This window comes from Anopheles moucheti, chromosome 2 (assembly GCF_943734755.1).
Source record: "Anopheles moucheti chromosome 2, idAnoMoucSN_F20_07, whole genome shotgun sequence".
Taxonomy (NCBI): domain Eukaryota; kingdom Metazoa; phylum Arthropoda; class Insecta; order Diptera; family Culicidae; genus Anopheles; species Anopheles moucheti.
The window spans coordinates 40,862,003-40,879,752 of record NC_069140.1 but is presented as its reverse complement, the minus strand read 5'-3'; the positions used below and the strand labels follow the sequence as shown (position 1 = coordinate 40,879,752).

Genomic DNA, 17,750 nt, shown 5'->3' with positions numbered 1-17,750 from the left:
AGTTTTTTTTTGTTTGAATTCAAATATGCTTTTATGTACTATCATGTACGTTGAAGAACTGGTTCGGCACAGCTCTCGATACCCATCGCACTAAGCATATCAAAACTAGAGACTGTCCCAACAAACCAATTGACTGTGTTATGAACATGTGAAACCGTCTGCGAATGGCGTCACTTCTTGCGTGAAAGTCCCCAATTGAATAAAGTACAAGACCGAAAATAGATTTTCCTTTCCCTCCCTCCTGCTTGACGTCACCTCCACCCCAAACCGGTCATATAATAGGGTCATGGTTTGCGTGACTGACCCGTCAGAGGAAGGTAGCAACATCCAACACTCTTTACCCGGTTTTTGGTCCGGTGAACTCTGCCCAACCTGTTCCAGCACCAGGGTGGACTGCTTCGGGTGCGTGTCCTCGTTCATGCGAGCATGTTGCGTGCCTTGCCCGGCTATGTCCTGGGCTTTCGAATTATCATTTTTCAAGGATAAATTCTTGCATTTTATGTTTCGTCCGGAACTTCGTAACGACCCTTCCAGCGTTCCGGTTCAATCGCACCGGTCCTTTGTGCTATCCCGCTGCATACAACCAGCCCGGTGGAGGGTGGACGAAGTTTGCAGTACCGAATGTGTTGTCCTGTTTATAACTTTGTTTATCATGCCGGGTGGGGTGAACTATTATTGATTTTCTCTAACATTGTGACTCTTGTTTTGTGTTTTTTTTGTTTGCTGTAGCAGCAGCTGGTACTGGAACTTGCTTCCCACGTTCTCAGCACAGCTTGTGCGGATACCTTGGGGCAGGATTAGGACAAAGAACCTCCACGTGCTTCTTCCCCTGGTGCTGGTGGATGATTTGAAATTGATTGGCCATTACATCCTTTTTGTTATCCGTGCACGGAACTGCAGAGTGATAAAGAGATAAAGGGCTTTCGGTGGAAACTGCACAATGTATTCTAGCACCGTGCCGGACAATAGTGGAGGTTTGTTCCATGCGGACCATACTGCACGTGCCAGCTATCGGCGAGAGTTCGAGGAGATGGAAAGCCGCATACGAAGGTGGTAAGTATGGTGCCGAGTTTTACCTTACCTTTCGTGCACCATTGCATTAACGAGGCCCCCCCGTATGTCCTATCGTCAGTGAACGTCAGCGGGCAGAATTGGAACGCCAGTTCGAAGATCTAATGCGCGAAAGGGCGGACTGCGAAAAGGCGGCCGTGAGGGCAATGAGGCAACGGCAACGACGCCAGATGGAGGTAGAAAGGCAGCGGGCGGAGCGTAACGAAAGTATCCTTCGGATGTTAAACAAAATCGATCAACAGGCGGCCTCGTTGGCTGCTAAAACGGATCGGCTGAAGATGTTAAAGGTGATTGGGTGTATTAAAACGCTTCCTTGTTGATAATTGACCATAATTGACCCCTGTTTTCCTTTACCACGTCAGACGCAGTACGAGATGTATCTGATGCGTACCTGGTCGACAGCACCGCCAGCCTTACCATCGTACAGTGTTCCGATGATTACTGCACCCCCAGTAGTGCATACGAAACTGCCCCAGAGCCCTCAAAAATCAGAATTTGTTCAATACCTTAGCGAACTGACGCATCAACAAACGGCCAGCATCAGTTCCATTCCACCTCCGACGGCTTTAAGTAATTATCTAGCTTCGCAGCAGAAACCATTCGTGCCGGCATCATCCCATGGTGCTGGAATTCCCCAAGAGCGTCCATATTCGAGAGCGTTTAACAGTAATGCTGGTGCACAGGACGATCTAACGATGGTGCACTATGGAGTTAATTCGGCGCAAATGACCCTCGGTGGTACAAAGGCAAATAAGTTTGAGATGTCGAACGAAGATTTTATCCGCTACATTGACAGTGAGGTGCTGAAGGATCCGATTCCGAAGGTTAGCATCGTTGCTCCCTCGCCAGTAGTAGAGGAGGCTGAGGTGAAACAGGCCGGAGAGCCATACCTGGAAGATGCCATAATGAGTGAAGATGAACCGGTTGGAGAGTTGTCGAACAAGATGAAGGAGTTCAGCATTAAGGCGGATGCCGAGGCCAAGAACGATACACTGAACAATTCTGCTAAAGGTCCGGCACAAGGTGAATCAAAACAATTGGACGAGGTTATGGAAAATGGTAAGAAGCGAAATGTAGTTCTGTAAAGTATATATGTCAACAACACTTATACCATATCTACCTGTTCGATCTTTTTCAGCTCTTGAATATTTAGCGTCATCTGAGACGATCATGCCCGAAAATGAAGATCACTCCTTCAAAGAACAATCGTTGGTTGAAGCAGATAAAGACGATCGTGAAAAGATTGTAGAAACGAACTCTCAAATAGAACATGCAAAGCGAGATAATGTTGAACAGGATGTCCAGGAGTTGCAGGCCAATTTCATTCAGCCTGAAATGAACATTCCATACGATGATGCAGAGATCGCACCCGTAATAGCGGAAAATTCACATGGATTGCACAGCACAATGCGTCAAGAAGATTTCAGCGCTGCTAACGACGTAATGTACGAACCATCCGGCGAATCTAATGTGAATTATCTCCAAGAAACTCAACGAACAGATGAAAATGTTTACAATCCGGTACAAACCGAAGAATCATTGTATGACAATCAGCAGTACAGTACCTCGAATGAAGTATCTCAACCTGAGCCTGCTCCAGAACTCAATGCTCAACAGCTTCAGCAACCAACCCTACAGTCTGGAACAAGAAACCAACATTGGACTACTGCAAGACAAGCCTTGCGTTCGAAAGCATTCCCTGGAGCTACCTCCAAACCGCCGTCACCAGAAACGGATCTACACGGTCAAACCGGTCAGCAAGTTGCCCAGCATGGAATAGTATCAGCTGTGCCCGAAGAAATCAGCAACAGCGATCAAGCGGTTGTACAGAATGATGCTTCAGTGGCTGAGTATCCTGCGTATTCGGTAGAGTCAAACGATCCCTACTACCAAACGGATGTCAGTGGCGGGGCTCATCAATCGACGGAACAAATGCAGGCACCTGTTAGTCAAGGTTTTCATAATGATGCGATGGGACAACCGGTAGAATACCAACAAGAAGATGTACAACAATCAGCTGCCTATCAGTACGCGAGCCAGCAGGAAGGACAATACGTTGAAGGGGAAGCAGGAGAGTCTCAGTATCAGTACCAGGAAGCTATCGATCCAACAGCCAGTTCTTACGCAACCCAGGAAGGATATCAAGATCCGAATCAGCAGTATCAGTATGATGAAAACGCACAGTACTACAACGATCAGCAAGCTTACGATGCACAGTACTATAATCAAGATCCGCAACAGCAACAGCAACAGTACTACATGGACGAGTCTAATCAACAGCAGGAAGGGCAGTATGAGCAACAGGTGGGTCAATCCCAAGACCACCCGCAACAGATCCCAGCAACAGATCAATATCCTACTGCAGTTGAACCAAACGATCAAACAGTGTACTATCCTTCCGACGGGCAGTACGAGCAAACTGCTCATAATCCCGAACAATTGGAACCGCTGTCAAGCGCTACTACTGCTGCTGCCGGTGATCCCGCACAAGTGGTTGACGAACCAAAACCAGTTGAGACATCGGCCGCTATCGACACCACGTTGGTAAAAGATAAACAAGAGAAGAAAGGTACCGAGGCTTCGCCGCAACAGCCAACGGTCGAACAGAAGCCCTCCGCCAGAAAGGAAGCACCGGATCCGGGATCGGATGTGCCAACCTTAAGCACCGTTAACGATGAAAGTGATTTCGATTTCTCCTCACAGTGATAAGTACCCTCTGTTTGTTTTGGTTGAGGGTAGCCACCGGTGTTGATAAGACCTCCTTCCCCTCCATTAGTGGATGATAGCAGAACTGTACTCTATTGTTCTTCAGAAACCCATCTGTTTTAATATACGCACCTAAAGTTTCAATTAACAAACGTGCCTCAAGCCATGCTCCAGATAAAACACTTGAGCACTAATGCATTTTGCGGTACACGCTTTCGAGATCAGCACTTATTCGATAGGCAGCAGGGATGCTTTATAGCGGCAGAGTGTTGAGCTGATTGGCTCTAGTCATGCTGTGGTTTGCGCTGTGTTCGGTGTGCTTGGCGGTCGTACCGCTGGCAAGGGCTGATGGTCGTTTGCCGAACGAGACCATCCCGTTGCATTACGATCTTCACCTGGAGGTGACCGGTTTGGGAGTGGACGATTTCACCTACCGGGGTAATGTGTCGGTACGGATTGCTATTGTGCGTGACACAAACCACATTGTACTGCACAGCGTGCGTAGTACGCTAGGCTCGATCAGTGTGCGAAGATGTCGGGATGGTGTAGAAATACCTCATCGGTTGTTGGAAGCGGACGGAGCTAGTGAACTGTTGCGCATTCGTACCGATCGTGTCCTGCGCAGTTTAGACGATCAAGTTATCCAGCTAACGATAACGTTCAACAACACGCTCGGTGAGGAACGCTTTGGTTTCTATCGCACGCACTACCGGGGTCCAAAGCGAATTCCAATGGCAGTAGCTGCGACACACTTTCAACCGAGTTACGCACGGCTCGCATTTCCGTGCTTCGACGAACCAGCGTTTAAAAGTACGTTCCAGGTGACGATCGTTAGTAACGCTAGCCATCTGGTCGTTTCCAATGCCCCTGTCCGGACGGTCACCTGGCTCCCGGATGGCCACAAGGCGGTACTGTTCGAGCGTACTCCACCGATGCAAACCTACCTGGTATCGTTTCTGGTCGCCAACTTTACATCCGTACACGCCCGCAGTCCTTCCGGTGTGCGGGTCGGGATTCTGGCACCACCCAAAGATCAGAAAAAGTTACAGTTTAGCTTGCAGGCAGCCACAACACTGCTAACCAGCTTGGAACAGTACACCGGGCAGAGCTTGGTTCTCTCGAAGCTAGATCATGCCGCCATTCCACGGTTTGGAAATGCGATGGAGAACTGGGGTCTGGTAGCGTACGACGAGCAATTCCTGGTGCTATCACCGAAAGCCCACCGGTTACAGCGTGCCCAGGCCGTAATTACGATCGGTCACGAGACGGCCCACCAACTGTTCGGGAATCTTGTTGGACCTGCGTGGTGGTCTTACCTATGGCTCAGCGAAGGATTTGCGACGTACTTTGAGATACTGCTGGGAAGCGAACTGTACCCGGAGTTACTCCCGTTGGAGGAATCTTTCGCCGTGCGACACATGCGGCCGGCTCTGTTGGCCGATGCGTTTGAAGGTCATGCACTGACGGTGGAACCGTTGCCGGCGGATACGGCACAAATTGAGACGCTGTTCGATACGATCACGTACAGCAAGGCGGGATGCATACTGCGAATGATTAACTGTTCGATAGGCGAGACCGCTTTCAAGAGTGGCGTTCGGACATACCTCGAGCGGTACCGCAACGGAACCGTTTCTCCGGGTGATCTGTACGGCAGCTTCCCGGCGATGCTCGAGGGTCCAACGGTGGAACAAATGTTTCGCAGCTGGGCGGACAAACCGGGATATCCGGTGGTGACGGTCGAACGACTTAATAGCTCCTTCGTTCGGTTTCGTCAGCAGCGTCACCAGCAGGAAGCGGCCACCCGGGACATCAGCTCGCGATGGTACATTCCGATTACGTACTACACCAACAGCAGCGCGGGAAAGTACGAGTATCGACCAGCATTTTGGATGCAGGAAAGTGACCGGGAGCTAGTGGTCCGGCTGGAGATGGAATGGCAGGACGTGCTGGTAGTGAACCCGCGGCAGATTGGGTTCTATCGCGTGGAGTACGACGAGCGCGGTTGGAACACTGTCGTCGACGCGCTATCCACGCTGCCGTCCGTAATGCAGGCAAAGCTGGTGGACGATGCTTTCGTACTAGCCCGTATCGGTCTGGTCGGGTACGAGACCTGTCTCGGGATGCTGCAGGAACTGGCGGCACACCCGGATCCCGTGCCGTGGTTAACGGCGATGGCGGAAGAGAACGTCGGTTTCTTGCAGCGTGTCCTCCAGTCGGAGCAGTTTGACAAGTTTGTGACAGGATTCGTTGGCGACATGTTTGGACTTGCCGGTAACTTTACCCAATCGTTGTTCCAGTCCCAGGCCCTGGAACGCGCGTTCGATTGGTGGGCACGGCTAGTCACTCCGGCACCCGGTTCCGTACAGAATAAAGCCGGATCTACCGGAGGCATTCGACGTCCAGCTTGTCCAACTCTAACGGTGGACCAAATAGTGGAAGGTTTCGTGTCACCTGATGATCTCATACGGGATCGTTTGTTCGCTCGATTAAAATGTCAACCGAAGGACGAGCACGAACCACTGCTAGTCGCGCTAGAGCGTATTAAGGAGACGCAACTTCTTACCCCTGGCAGGCTGTTTGCTGTGTTGGAGAGCTTAATAAAATCCAACCCGGGACACTTTCTGCACACGGCCGTCCGTTTCCTACGCACCGCAAGCACGGCCGAGGTCGGCACGGATGGGCAACGCTTGCAGCACCTGTTAAGCGTAATCGTACACGAGGTCACTGACCGGAATCAGGCAGCGGATGTACGGAAGCTGATTGTCAAAAATGCTTCCGTCCTGTCGGAGAACTTCCTCTCGCACGCGAACACCGTGATGACGTCAACTATCAGCTGGCGCGAGCAGCAGGTACCGAAGCTAAGGGAATTTGTTACCGATTCCCGTATGGCCACCTACTACGGGAAGGCGGACGGTGGGAGACGAAGCTCATTGGCAGGTGGCTTGATGAATTAATGAAATGGGTTTGAGTGTGCTAAAGGTTTGGGTGGTTGGATGGGACCGTTTTATGACCGTTACACTGAGGCGAAGTGTTCATCACCACACGTGTGGTGCAGATTTAGCTATAAATACGTTTTTGTTAGGTAAAGTTTGCTGCTGTTTGAACGAAACTTAATAATTGTGTAACGTTATAAATAACAATATAAACACAAAGTTGACGCGTGAGTTATAATATTTTGTTAAAAAATGATTGAGAATTTCGCCGGAAATTGCCGGATTGTTGTTCTTGGAGCATATTCTTGGACTCAAGAATAGTCTGTCTGGGACAAGAATAGTTTGTCCTCAATCTTGTTTTTAGTGTCCCTGCTTTTGTGGTGGCCACTGTGTGTATAAGTTTGTTTTTTTCTTCCTCTACTGCACTACCTTCGCACGGAGCACCTTCCAATTCCAATGTCCAATTTATGTGTACCGTTTCGATTAGCCGTCTTTGCTGCTCGTCGTCCTTCGGTATGTTCGGCACAGGCACCCCCCAGGCATAGGTCACGCCATTTGTCGCCGACCGGTGTGGGTGTTGTGTGATTGTTTGCCACGTGAACAAAACGAGCCGGGAAAGGGACAAAGCAACCCGCTCCCTTCCCACTTAACGCGCGACTATACGAACGCCGGGCCTGGAATGGTCTGGTGTTGCGAATGATCATTACATTAGTCAATATCAATGGTCAAACGGTCATATATTGGATGGCCTGGATGGTGTTTGTCGCCATCGGTGTTAGTTTTCTGGGAACTGTGTGTCATATGATGCATCGGTCAGGATCAAAGCTGGCAGAATAGCGCAAGGCGCTAGGCCAGGTATAAAAACTGTTCGGCTAGCCAGTGGGCATCCTCATTCGTCGGTGGACCGCAGCTCGTGCCGAAACAGTGAACCAGTGCGTGTGGACATTCGTTCGGTGCGTGGTGTACGTTGTGCAATACCTCTATTTGGGAGTTTTGGCCCGCGTCAATCGAGATGATCGTGTCAGTGGACGTTCGTTACTAGAATTGTGCAGCTCTGTCCTGCGGGAACAGTGTGTGTGTGTGTGTGTGTGGACGCGGAAAACTAATTAAGGCAACCGGCAAGCTGGCGCGTACACGGTCCAGGATGTGGCTACCGTTGGCGCTCTGTGTGCTGCTGGAATTTGCCGAAATTGTCAGTGCAACGGGCAGGTTGGACGATGCACTGGAGGTCACGTTCAGCGAGCGGACCCGGGCCGACTGGGAAAAGGTTTGGCACCAGGAAAGCCATTCACGCTGCCGGGAGAAACTGATACGCCATCTTTATTGGGCGTGCGAGAAGGATATCTATCGGATTTCGAGACGCAGCGGCGATGATGGCCTGTCCGGTGGGATGGCAAAGCGCAGTATAGCGCGGCAAACGTATATCGAGGATGATGCCCAACAGACCGCTCCATTCCTTTGGGCGATTGATCGTGAGGTGGCCTACGCGTTCCTGCGTACCCGACGCAATGGAAAGCGGCGTTCGGGCGGTTCGATTACGGCCGAGTGTTGCACGCGTACCGGTTGCACCTGGGAGGAGTACGCCGAGTATTGTCCGTCGAACAAACGATTAAACCAGTACCGCCGAAGAAAGTAAGGACTCCAAACGGATACTCACGGTTCTTATAGGTGCGTTGGTTGAGCTGGTTTGACACACAAAACCACACGGAAGCTGGAAGTGGAAGACGGTTTATGTGACAAGGCACGGTGATGGAATGTAACCGCGGAGCGATGGAGGAGATGGGATGCAGGTGGAGGTAGAACTGGAAGATTTCTCGGTATTCTCGATCATCGTACGCAGCATATGGTTGTGTATTGCAGCATTTTTTTATGTATATTGTGAAATAAAGGAATTCGCACTACCTTAATGGAACGTCTTATCTGTACGGTGCAATCACTACAATATTTGAGAAACCATACGAAAGTTTAGGTCATCGAATGAAAGAATTATTATTTTGAAAAAAAATCTTACAAGAAACTTGAGTTCTGTGTGTAAATTTATCAGTCGTTGGCTTTTTTATTGCTCACGTTTGCCCGTTATTTGGAGAAGTTATTTAAAATGCACTGTTACTTTGTCTTTTTCTTTTCTGTAACCATTTCGCCACCATTCGTGCGCAGGAAGGACACTTGGTAAGATACCCAAAAGTATATCACTCCAACGGCACAGTAAACACTCGTTAGTAGGAGCGGTAAAAAGGGCAATCGATCCCGCAGTCCTACTGCATCGTGTACGATGTTTTCGTACGTACACAGGACAGGAAATCCAGCCAAATAAAGGAACTCCACCGTTCGGAAAAATGCGCCACGATGAAGTAACTTAAGCAATAGTACACTTAGGGCGGTGTAAACCACATGCAAACTAATCTTAACCAGCGTGAGCTCCGGTTTAAACAGCAGCGGAAACAATGAATAGTGTGCTACGACACCGAGGAAAATGGTCCAACGGGCATCATTGGCGTTGCTAATCGCAAGTAACGTCAGCGGAATTAGCACCATCAGGATTGCCTTCTCGTGTACATGCCAACCGAAAAGAAAAGAAGTGCAACCACACAGCACGATTGCCCGTACAAAGGAACGGCCGAGAGAGACAGTCGACGATGGGGACGATTTCAGTGACCATAGTTTAAGAAGGACCGGAACCATAAACAAACCTGTCAGTACAAACGTTACTGCGGGAGATATTGATGGTAAAACGGTGTGTTCGAATGTTTGTACCAGACCACCAGTGCTGGAAGTCTGGGTCACTCTACCGAGTGTTACGGCTAGTGCCTTATCGGCCGTATTGTACAGCGCCCAAAAATTGGGTGCCCAGTAGGCATGCGTCAGACCACGCTTGAAGGGGAACAGTCGGGAAAGAACCTGCAGTCAGGATGGTACGAAGGCGCCCGCGAAACGAAAATAAAAAATGGGTAATAAATTCACATTAGTACCGTGCCGGCAATTAATGACCGAAATCGAGCTTACCTGTGGAATGTGTTCGTAGAATGGACCGAACGATAGTAAACAGACGCCCAGCACGATGGTACCGAGTTTGATTAACTTGACCAGCGCTTGGCCGAACATGAAATCGCGCAAGCAATAAAACCGCAACAAATAAACCATATAAACGGGGGCCACGTAGATGAAGATATGTTTTAAGTTGAGCAGCGCCGCAAACAATAGCGCTGCCTGTAGTGGGCGGTTTTCCATGAGTGCACCGATGCTAAGTAACAGCACACCAAACAGAAACCCATTGTACTGGAAGTGGATGTGGTCCACCATTAGGAGGCCGGCGTTGCCGAGCAGGAGCGCACCGCCGCTAAGGATGGAACGGGACGGATTTCCACTACCTGCCGTCAGGGCACGCAAACAACGACGAACACCCAGTGCGTAGATGACGTCGGTCACGATGACCGAAAAGCGCTGAAAAACAATGGTCTGCTCCGATGCATAGTTGAGATTCTTCACGTCTAGCATACGGGGATCGAATGATTTGGCCACCTGCGAGAGGAACCACTCGAAGTAGGCAAAGAATGGTGGATAGTCCAGAGTCCATTCGCTCGTTTTTTCGTAATACCATCGGGACGGGGGTAAACTGTGTGTTATAGCTAACCAGTTGCGGTGTACTTCGAAGTCTGTGGAACGGCTGTGGAAAGAAACGATTCACTGATTGCTTGTCTGTCGAATACTGTGCAAGTGTTCATACTTACTAGGCGGGAATAAACAGCAGCTTTACACCAGAAACGAGTAAAAATATGTGCCAAAACATTGTACAGTTTCTTGCTTTACTAGATTGTAACAAAACTTAACAACAACGAACTGCAACCGATGGGATGGAATGGAACATTTGCTTATCGATACCGGTTTCGTTGCAGTTGCCAACACCACAAAACATCAACAAACAACGTTCAAGCGGCGAAATGTCAAAACGCTTGTCAGCTCAGTGAAATAGACTATGGGGGTGCATTTTCCCGGTGGTTGTTTTCTGTTTTCCGCGAATGATCTGTGAAAATCTGTGAATATTTTAGCTGCAAAGAGCATTTTCTTCATTTTGCAGAAAAGCAAAGAGCATTTTGGTGAAATAGTTTTGCTTCATTGTTACCAGTTTTTTGATTGTTGATGCGGAAAACCAAGATGTAACTATTTCTGATGAAAAAACGCTTGAAACGCTTAACACGCTTAATATTTGAATGCCACACTATGTGTCCGTTATTTAGCAAAACGTGGTCAAGAAAGGCAAGTTGTGGTAAAATGCTTTTAAATTCAAATAGTAATTACCATTCATGGAAAACGTCCTTTATTATGTCTTATGTTATGTAATGTTATGTGAATCAAACATATGATTATTTTTTCGAAATATATTATTCAACATTAATAGCGATTTTGTCGACCTGTGTTCGTTTGGATAAAAGAATAAAGTCATTTAAAAAAATATATAAAGATATCTACGTTATAATAAGACTTCGGAAGCATCACTACACTTACAACATAATAGCGAATGCCAATATTTGTACGAATAGTTAAGAGTTGTATTTATGAAGCACTATTTTTTACTTCGTCAGAAAAAAAATTCAAAAACTTTGGTTAGATACCATGAAACTACTCTTTGTCGGTGTACTGCTTCTTTCCTAGTGCGTAATCTATTGGAGACTATAACGCATCTGTTGCATCATATTGGCATCCGAGCCATATATTTCCCGTCCGTCGAGGATAGCCAAGTTCCGGACGCACCCGGTCGTTATTGTACAGCCAGTAGTAATTTCCCTTGAAAAAGTACGTCTTGCCTGGAACAGATGGAGCAGATGGTATGTACCCGGCGGGCACCAGCGATAATATGACGAATGTCAAGGTTACCGGCAGCGCACCAGGAAATAGCACGATTAGAAAGGTTACAGCTAGTGAGTGTTGCTTCTTCGTGCGGCTCGCTCCTACTTACCGCTTGCGACGGCCGTAGCGGCGTCAATATTATTCGGTACACCAAACCAACGGTCCATGGATGACGGATAGCCTTCATCCATCTCACCGGCAGTATCATTGTACCGCCAGAAACGATCACCCGCAAACAGGTAAGTTTTGTTGTTTTTCGCTAGTGCATCGATCGTACAGCGAGAGAGGGAGTGGAGCAAAGAAGAAAAAAAAACACGAAATGAATTAATCCGCCCTCTTTACGGACGTGTATCATGCCACTCACGCCAAACCATTGCCGCATCGATCCGCCTCAACTCTTCCGGTAGCCCGTAGTCCGTCAGTGGACGTACTTCCGGGTGCAGGAAGTTAAGCGCATTAAACACCCAGTATAAGCGACCGGAAAATAGCACGATCGCATTATCATCCAACCGCTCGTACACCGCGTCAATATGGCTGACGGTTTTGGGGAATCCCCGGAACACCTGCCAAATGCGCACGGGATAACCCTGCTTGATGCGATACTTCTCCGTCAGCCGCCACAAGTACGGACCCTTGAAGATGAATACTTCACCCCGTAAGAAACCGATCGCATCGAAGCTACCGCTGCAGATATCCGCCACCGGTACGTACTCCGCAGGCATTTGCGTTGTGACGACGGCCGTCGGTGACTGGGCATGGTGACGACTGATGTGGTCGTCCACGGTTTCGTAGTCACCGACGAAGGTGATTGGGATGTCGTAGACCTTCGTCGTCGAGGTTGTGGTGGTGCTGGTCGTGACCGGTTCCTGTGCGGGATATAGATCACTGTCCCAATCGGGCAGTCTCGGTGCAGGTGTAACGGTGAAATACTCGTCCACAGATGTGACCGATTCGGTAGTGTACATCCAATCCGGGTCATCGGTGATGTGAGGGTTTTGTACTTGGGAGAAGAGAAAAAAAAAACAGATTGGAGGATATCGAACTAATGGTACTGCCTGGATGGTAACCTACTGTACAGCTTGTACATCGCCAAGATGTCGTCGTAGTCGAGCGTGCCCTGTGCAATTCCCTTGTAGTACGGGAACATCAGCGACGTGTAGACCGGTGAATGGGCAAGCCCCAACGAATGTCCCAGCTCGTGTATGGCGACGGAGTAAAAGTCCACACCTTCGCTAAGGTGCGTCGAGTTTTCCTTCCAGTTTTCATCCTCATCAAAGTGGACATCACCTCCGTAGGCATTCATTTCGTACGGATAGAACGCATGGGCCAGCACGTTTCCTGGACCGTCGAACGGGTAACTGCGATCGGATAGGCCGAGACATTAATCCATCAAACCCTTACCCCGCCCAGACCACCAGAAACCTGCCCCATCTACTCACTTGTCCCCGTGATGGCCACTACCGAACCCAACGATAATGTCCGCCGATGGGTCGTACACTTGCACAAAGCGCAACTTGCTGTACTTGCTCCACTCGCCGAACGCTTTGGCCATAAACTTGGCCACCGCGTCCTCACCAACCTTCCTGGACCAGTTCGCAATACTGTAAGGGTGTGAGTGTGTGTGGCCATGGAAAAAAAACAAGAGAAAGAAGAATTGAAAAACGGACCTCCAACAGCGCGGACACCGGGTTTCGGGCACAGATCATTAGCCAATACTCCACGAGATGTGGATGAAAGTAAGAATTTGGCAAAGCGAAGCCACCGCGCGTTGGCCATGTGCTGTGGGTTCCGGAGTTTGCATTGCTGGCAGTCTCCCCGTCGTTTAATGGCTCGTAATCAGCGTCACGATCGGGGTAATATGCAATCCATTCCCTAATGCCCAACACCGCGTGGAATGTGGAAGAACTCCGCTTGGTGCCCCTGCCTGTGACCGCCAAACAACCCGATTTGGTTGATAAATCGATGAAAATGCTAATGTCTAAAATAGGCACCTGTCCGCCATGGGTGATGTGACCGCCCCGAATCATAAAACCCACCACCTTCTTCCCCCTAATGCCCCTTAGTGCTCTCCCGTCCAAAGATGGCGCACGCATGATCATTTTCAATTAAAGTGAAAGTTTTCCTTTCCTTTTTTTTTTGCGCGCGCGCGCACACGCGGTACGGGTTTGTTGTTGACTCGTTTGTACGTGTCTGTCGGTAGGCTGGTGTGTTTCGCCGGGATAATGAATGGCCGTACCAATTAAACGAAAATGGCTATCGAGGCGAAAGCTAATGGCCGATCACAAGTATCAAGCTTCGTTCAACGATGCGAATGGTTGGTATGCCCATAAATGTGTGTGCTTTTTTTTTGTTCAATTCAGTCAATTCAGCATTCATCCCCTGCTCGTGTACTGCCGGAACAAGATCTATTGGGTTTGGAGCTTAGGGAAGTTTAGACAGAATTTATTATAACTATGTGTTTTGTTAGTGTTTGTTTATAATACGCAATCTTAAAGTAAGGTTTAAAGTTTACAGAAAGAGGGCAAATATTTTTTAATTTACAATTTTTTTCACTCACTATTTGTTTTAGGAAGCATTGAAGGGTTAATACATTGATCGACCACGCTCGTTTGACCGATCATCGATCATAGATTATCGGTGGATCGTACGAAAGCAATCGGGAAATGGTAACGGCACGGTATGCACAACGAGGAAGAAATCGACAAAAATCGACCTCGCACCATAAAAAGCCACCCAGCCCAAAACCGGGAAGGGATTGTATGTTTTAGGCAGGACAAGGGAGTATGGTAAAAAAAAGTAATAAACGAGGTTAAGGTAGGGCATCGTTGGGTTTGTTTCGTACTCGCTTTTTCATTTCATCCTTTGGGGGTCTGGTTTTTTGTTGTTGCTGTATTTTTTTTGTTTGTTTGTTGTTGGGGGCTATCCGGGTGGCAAAATCAGCGAATGTACAAATGGAGGGGATGAAAGGTTGTAGCTGACAGACGCTCGTTCGTCCCGGTTTTTTTTTTGGCTACTTACAAGTACGTTATGCGTCGCTTCCGCCAGCTCTCCGATCCGATCACGTACCGCCGGTGGCGCAATGATTGATCGTGCTGCATCACGTCGACCACACCACATCGGGGCGTTGACATTAGCTGCATCGTTCGAACCGATCGTTCGAACAGGTGTGCCGGAAGGTTAGGCGCCGTAAAGGAAGTGTTCGCATAAGTGTTACAGTGGAATTGAGAGAGAAAGAGAGAGCTAATTAAAATTATCATTGTTGAAGGATCTTTCTTAATTTCTATTGAATATTTTGGATTTAAACATAATAATTTATGTTAGCAAAACATTTGTTATAATATTTAATTAAGTGTATTAGTGTTATTAAGTGTTTCTTGCTGTATGCTATAAGCCTTAAAACACGCACGTCCATGCTTGCCATATGTCGAATGATTGGAATTCGCTGGTTAGTTAAAACAATAGAATGACACCAGATTAGTTTCGAATTCGTAGTGTGCAGTATGTTTCATCATCAAACATTTAGCACACTGTCTTATCAGCTTTTTTTAACGAAGCATTACATTGGGCCATATTACTGTTAGTATATTCATCATTCAATAACAGGATCTTTTGTGTTAAAGTCTTGACCGGACGAATTTCTACACGTGACTTTTTGGGAATTTAAGTCACTGAGAACCAGCCATTAGGTAGGGTGGATAAAGCCAGTTTAGAAAAAGAAGAACATTATTGAAGTTCTTGCTTTGTAGAGTCTTGGTTAGTATTTGTCCAAGGAGACCATAGCGTTCGGCAGTGGCATCTAAGTATTGAAGCCAATAGTAGACCGGAGCCGATAGAGATGGTTGATATAAAACATTTAAGAATTTGTGAATTCCTCAGTTTACTAAGTTGATGGTAGGTGATTTATACAGCGTCTCCTATTGCTGTGCTATTCTTAAATAGACATAATTTTTCTAATACACAAAGTTCCTGAGGATTTTAAGTGACTTTATAATTGCAAATAGAAGGCAACACGAAAGTTCGTTTGTTAAACTTAAAAAAAATCGATAAATACCAATACATTAGTTGCAGCCATGACATTTTTTAGTTTAGTTCAATCATAACCGGTCCGGCCATATTAGTATTATGTTTTGTTTTACATAATTAATTCCTTGAGCAATACACCCTGGCCGTTCTTCGTGAATACAAAAAGCTAATCGATTAGTTTGGAATATATTTTCATGTAAATAAACATTTTCATCATTTTTGAACAGTTTCTATCACTATGTTCTATTTCTATTTTCTCAGGTCTGGTTTAATATTTCCTTGTAGATTACCTTGAATCTTTATCTAAGGTTAACAAACTGAAGTCAATAAAGCGAAATATGTAGAAGACTTTTTCTTATTGTTGGTGATTGGTGTATTATTAATGTAACATTAGGAAATTTAATATCTATTGCAATTCGTTTTGAACATCATATGTGCATCAACTACCATAAGATTATTAGTCCATGTTCACTGTAAAAGCAGACTGATAATTCACTGATTCAGTTTCTTACCTCGATCGTTTGTCGATCCAGAACGCCCGTCTGTGGTAATGCACCGAACTTTTGCACGTGCTTGATTGCTTCCACAATCGCTTCTCCACTATACAGGGCTTCCGCCTGGGTTGGTCCCTTCTCCAGATAGCCAAATCTTCTCATGAAATCAATCTACGAAAAATAAACCAGCTTTGATGCGTCAAATAGCCGAGCGGGGTTTTTTTCCGTCACACTACACACCACTTCTTTCGTAGGCACTGCCGGTGCTCCCCTCACACTGACGGGTGGACATAAACATAGGATGCCCACCACAGCGATAGACGTGCCGAATAAATGAATCCGATATTGACCCATTGATGATGGAAATCGTTTCATGATTTAACACCCTAGAACTGAGAACAATGAACTACCCCTAACTGAAAGCAGATTCACTGGGCACAAAACAGACTGCAGCGAGCACCCATCGATGCTGTTCGTTCCAGCAACATAATTAGACTGTCGATCCCGCCACTCGATGCTAATTATTGTCACGATCAACGCGCGATCTTGCTGGCCCATTTCACTGCCGATGTTTGTTCTTGTGCCAATGCACACACACACGTACTGATCGCACCAAGGCGTTCCGTGCCCGGTCAAACAGCGATGGCATGCAATTGCTCTCAGCCACAGCATCAACTGGGAAAGTGTCACGAACCAGAAAGCGTTGGGCAGAAGCGAAGAGTGAAGTTCATATCGCACACACGAGCGCGACACGCCAGCCATCGCTGCGTCGCGCCAAATCCAATTAGCGCCCGGCCAATTATTGCTTGCGATCAGCAGCCGAGGAGAGTAGCATAAGCAAGTAAATAAATAAATGATTAATGATTCACTTGCCGCGAGATTCCCCTTCGCCGCGGGGTCATAGGGCATGAGACACACCGGGAGGTCGCGCACTATTTTCATTGTGTCTCCCGCAGCGGTACCGAAGGTATTTTTTGCTGTGCCAATATCGGAGTGCATGTGTGTGCATTTGTTTGTTTGGTTAATTTGTGTCATCATGCGCTGGTGGATTCGATTTGCATTCGAGCGCAATGCTTACAATGCGAAACGACGCAACGATCAATGGCGAAGTGCAAATGGGATGTATATGCGTCGAAGGGTTTATGGTTATTTATTTAAATTGACATTAAGGATGCATGAATTTTTGTTTCAAAAAGCATATAAGAATACTATATCTTAAAAAGGGGAGTTTTAAGGATAAGTAATATAACTGTCTATTTCATGGCTTCTTAAAGATCCCAGTTTGTTCCACTAGATTTTCTATAACCCATGGACAATGTCTTAGAAGTAAATCTCTTAAAAGTAGTTTCTACTCTACTTACAGTCCGTTACACGACTGTCGAGACGTTACAGTCCGAATAATACTAAAATTAAGCATTCGTAATGTGCAACTTACTATGTATTATATATTACTATTATTTTATAAATCTAATTAGCAAGCAAGCTTAGAAAAGTTAAGGAAAAACATCATCATTACCAAAGAATCAATTGCATAAAATAGTCATTAAATTGTTTGTATAGTTTTACCTACAAATACCTTAAATTAGTTATAAAATTCTGATTAGTAAAAAATCTTTACCGGGTTGAAATTATAGAAAAGGACTCGAGTTTGGTGCAAATGAACTGGCAAATATAATTT

At 46.9% G+C, this 17,750-nt stretch overlaps 5 protein-coding genes across 5 annotated transcripts; 3 read left to right on the top strand and 2 right to left on the bottom strand.

Annotated features, from left to right (window-relative positions):
- The first annotated feature begins 940 nt into the window (after window positions 1–940).
- LOC128298664 (uncharacterized) lies at window positions 941–3,777 on the top strand. Its single transcript, XM_053034433.1, has 4 exons — window positions 941–1,053; window positions 1,133–1,358; window positions 1,434–2,130; window positions 2,210–3,777. The coding sequence occupies exons 1-4, from the start codon at window positions 941–943 to the stop codon at window positions 3,775–3,777; spliced, it is 2,604 nt and encodes an 867-aa protein (XP_052890393.1).
- A 248-nt stretch (window positions 3,778–4,025) lies between these two features.
- LOC128304963 (glutamyl aminopeptidase-like) lies at window positions 4,026–6,788 on the top strand. The gene is given in 1 exon segment (XM_053042221.1): window positions 4,026–6,788. A coding segment is annotated over 1 exon segment (2,706 nt). The 3' UTR covers window positions 6,732–6,788.
- A 1,066-nt stretch (window positions 6,789–7,854) lies between these two features.
- On the top strand, window positions 7,855–8,542 carry LOC128298145 (probable insulin-like peptide 7). Its single transcript, XM_053033887.1, has one exon. It carries the CDS (start codon window positions 7,855–7,857, stop codon window positions 8,344–8,346), a length of 492 nt encoding a protein of 163 aa, XP_052889847.1. The 3' UTR covers window positions 8,347–8,542.
- A 198-nt stretch (window positions 8,543–8,740) lies between these two features.
- LOC128297116 (probable dolichyl pyrophosphate Glc1Man9GlcNAc2 alpha-1,3-glucosyltransferase) lies at window positions 8,741–10,579 on the bottom strand. The gene is made up of 3 exons (XM_053032686.1): window positions 10,439–10,579; window positions 9,714–10,374; window positions 8,741–9,608 (listed from the first exon to the last, which is right to left on the bottom strand). The coding sequence occupies exons 1-3, from the start codon at window positions 10,495–10,497 to the stop codon at window positions 8,817–8,819; spliced, it is 1,512 nt and encodes a 503-aa protein (XP_052888646.1). The 5' UTR covers window positions 10,498–10,579; the 3' UTR covers window positions 8,741–8,816.
- A 799-nt stretch (window positions 10,580–11,378) lies between these two features.
- Window positions 11,379–16,426, bottom strand: LOC128309675 (matrix metalloproteinase-2-like). Its single transcript, XM_053046119.1, has 8 exons — window positions 16,313–16,426; window positions 16,091–16,243; window positions 14,574–14,689; window positions 12,995–13,156; window positions 12,627–12,913; window positions 11,920–12,555; window positions 11,665–11,814; window positions 11,379–11,512 (listed from the first exon to the last, which is right to left on the bottom strand). The coding sequence occupies exons 1-8, from the start codon at window positions 16,424–16,426 to the stop codon at window positions 11,379–11,381; spliced, it is 1,752 nt and encodes a 583-aa protein (XP_052902079.1).
- Between the last annotated feature and the right edge of the window lie 1,324 nt (window positions 16,427–17,750).

Excerpts from the sequence above, each read along its gene's own strand:
- LOC128298664 (XM_053034433.1), top strand. The coding sequence starts at position 941 with ATGTATTCTAGCACCGTGCCGGACAATAGTGGAGGTTTGTTCCATGCG. Across the intron at positions 1,054-1,132 it reads GAAAGCCGCATACGAAGGTG|TGAACGTCAGCGGGCAGAAT; the intron begins GTAAGTATGGTG and ends TCCTATCGTCAG. Across the intron at positions 2,131-2,209 it reads GGACGAGGTTATGGAAAATG|CTCTTGAATATTTAGCGTCA; the intron begins GTAAGAAGCGAA and ends GATCTTTTTCAG.
- LOC128298145 (XM_053033887.1), top strand. The coding sequence starts at position 7,855 with ATGTGGCTACCGTTGGCGCTCTGTGTGCTGCTGGAATTTGCCGAAATT.
- LOC128297116 (XM_053032686.1), bottom strand. The coding sequence starts at position 10,497 with ATGTTTTGGCACATATTTTTACTCGTTTCTGGTGTAAAGCTGCTGTTT. Across the intron at positions 10,375-10,438 it reads CTGCTGTTTATTCCCGCCTA|CCGTTCCACAGACTTCGAAG; the intron begins GTAAGTATGAAC and ends TTCTTTCCACAG. Across the intron at positions 9,609-9,713 it reads TCTACGAACACATTCCACAG|GTTCTTTCCCGACTGTTCCC; the intron begins GTAAGCTCGATT and ends TCCTGACTGCAG.
- LOC128309675 (XM_053046119.1), bottom strand. The coding sequence starts at position 16,426 with ATGGGTCAATATCGGATTCATTTATTCGGCACGTCTATCGCTGTGGTG. Across the intron at positions 13,157-14,573 it reads AAGCGACGCATAACGTACTT|TATTGCGAACTGGTCCAGGA; the intron begins GTAAGTAGCCAA and ends ACACCCTTACAG. Across the intron at positions 12,556-12,626 it reads GGCGATGTACAAGCTGTACA|TACAAAACCCTCACATCACC; the intron begins GTAGGTTACCAT and ends TCTTCTCCCAAG.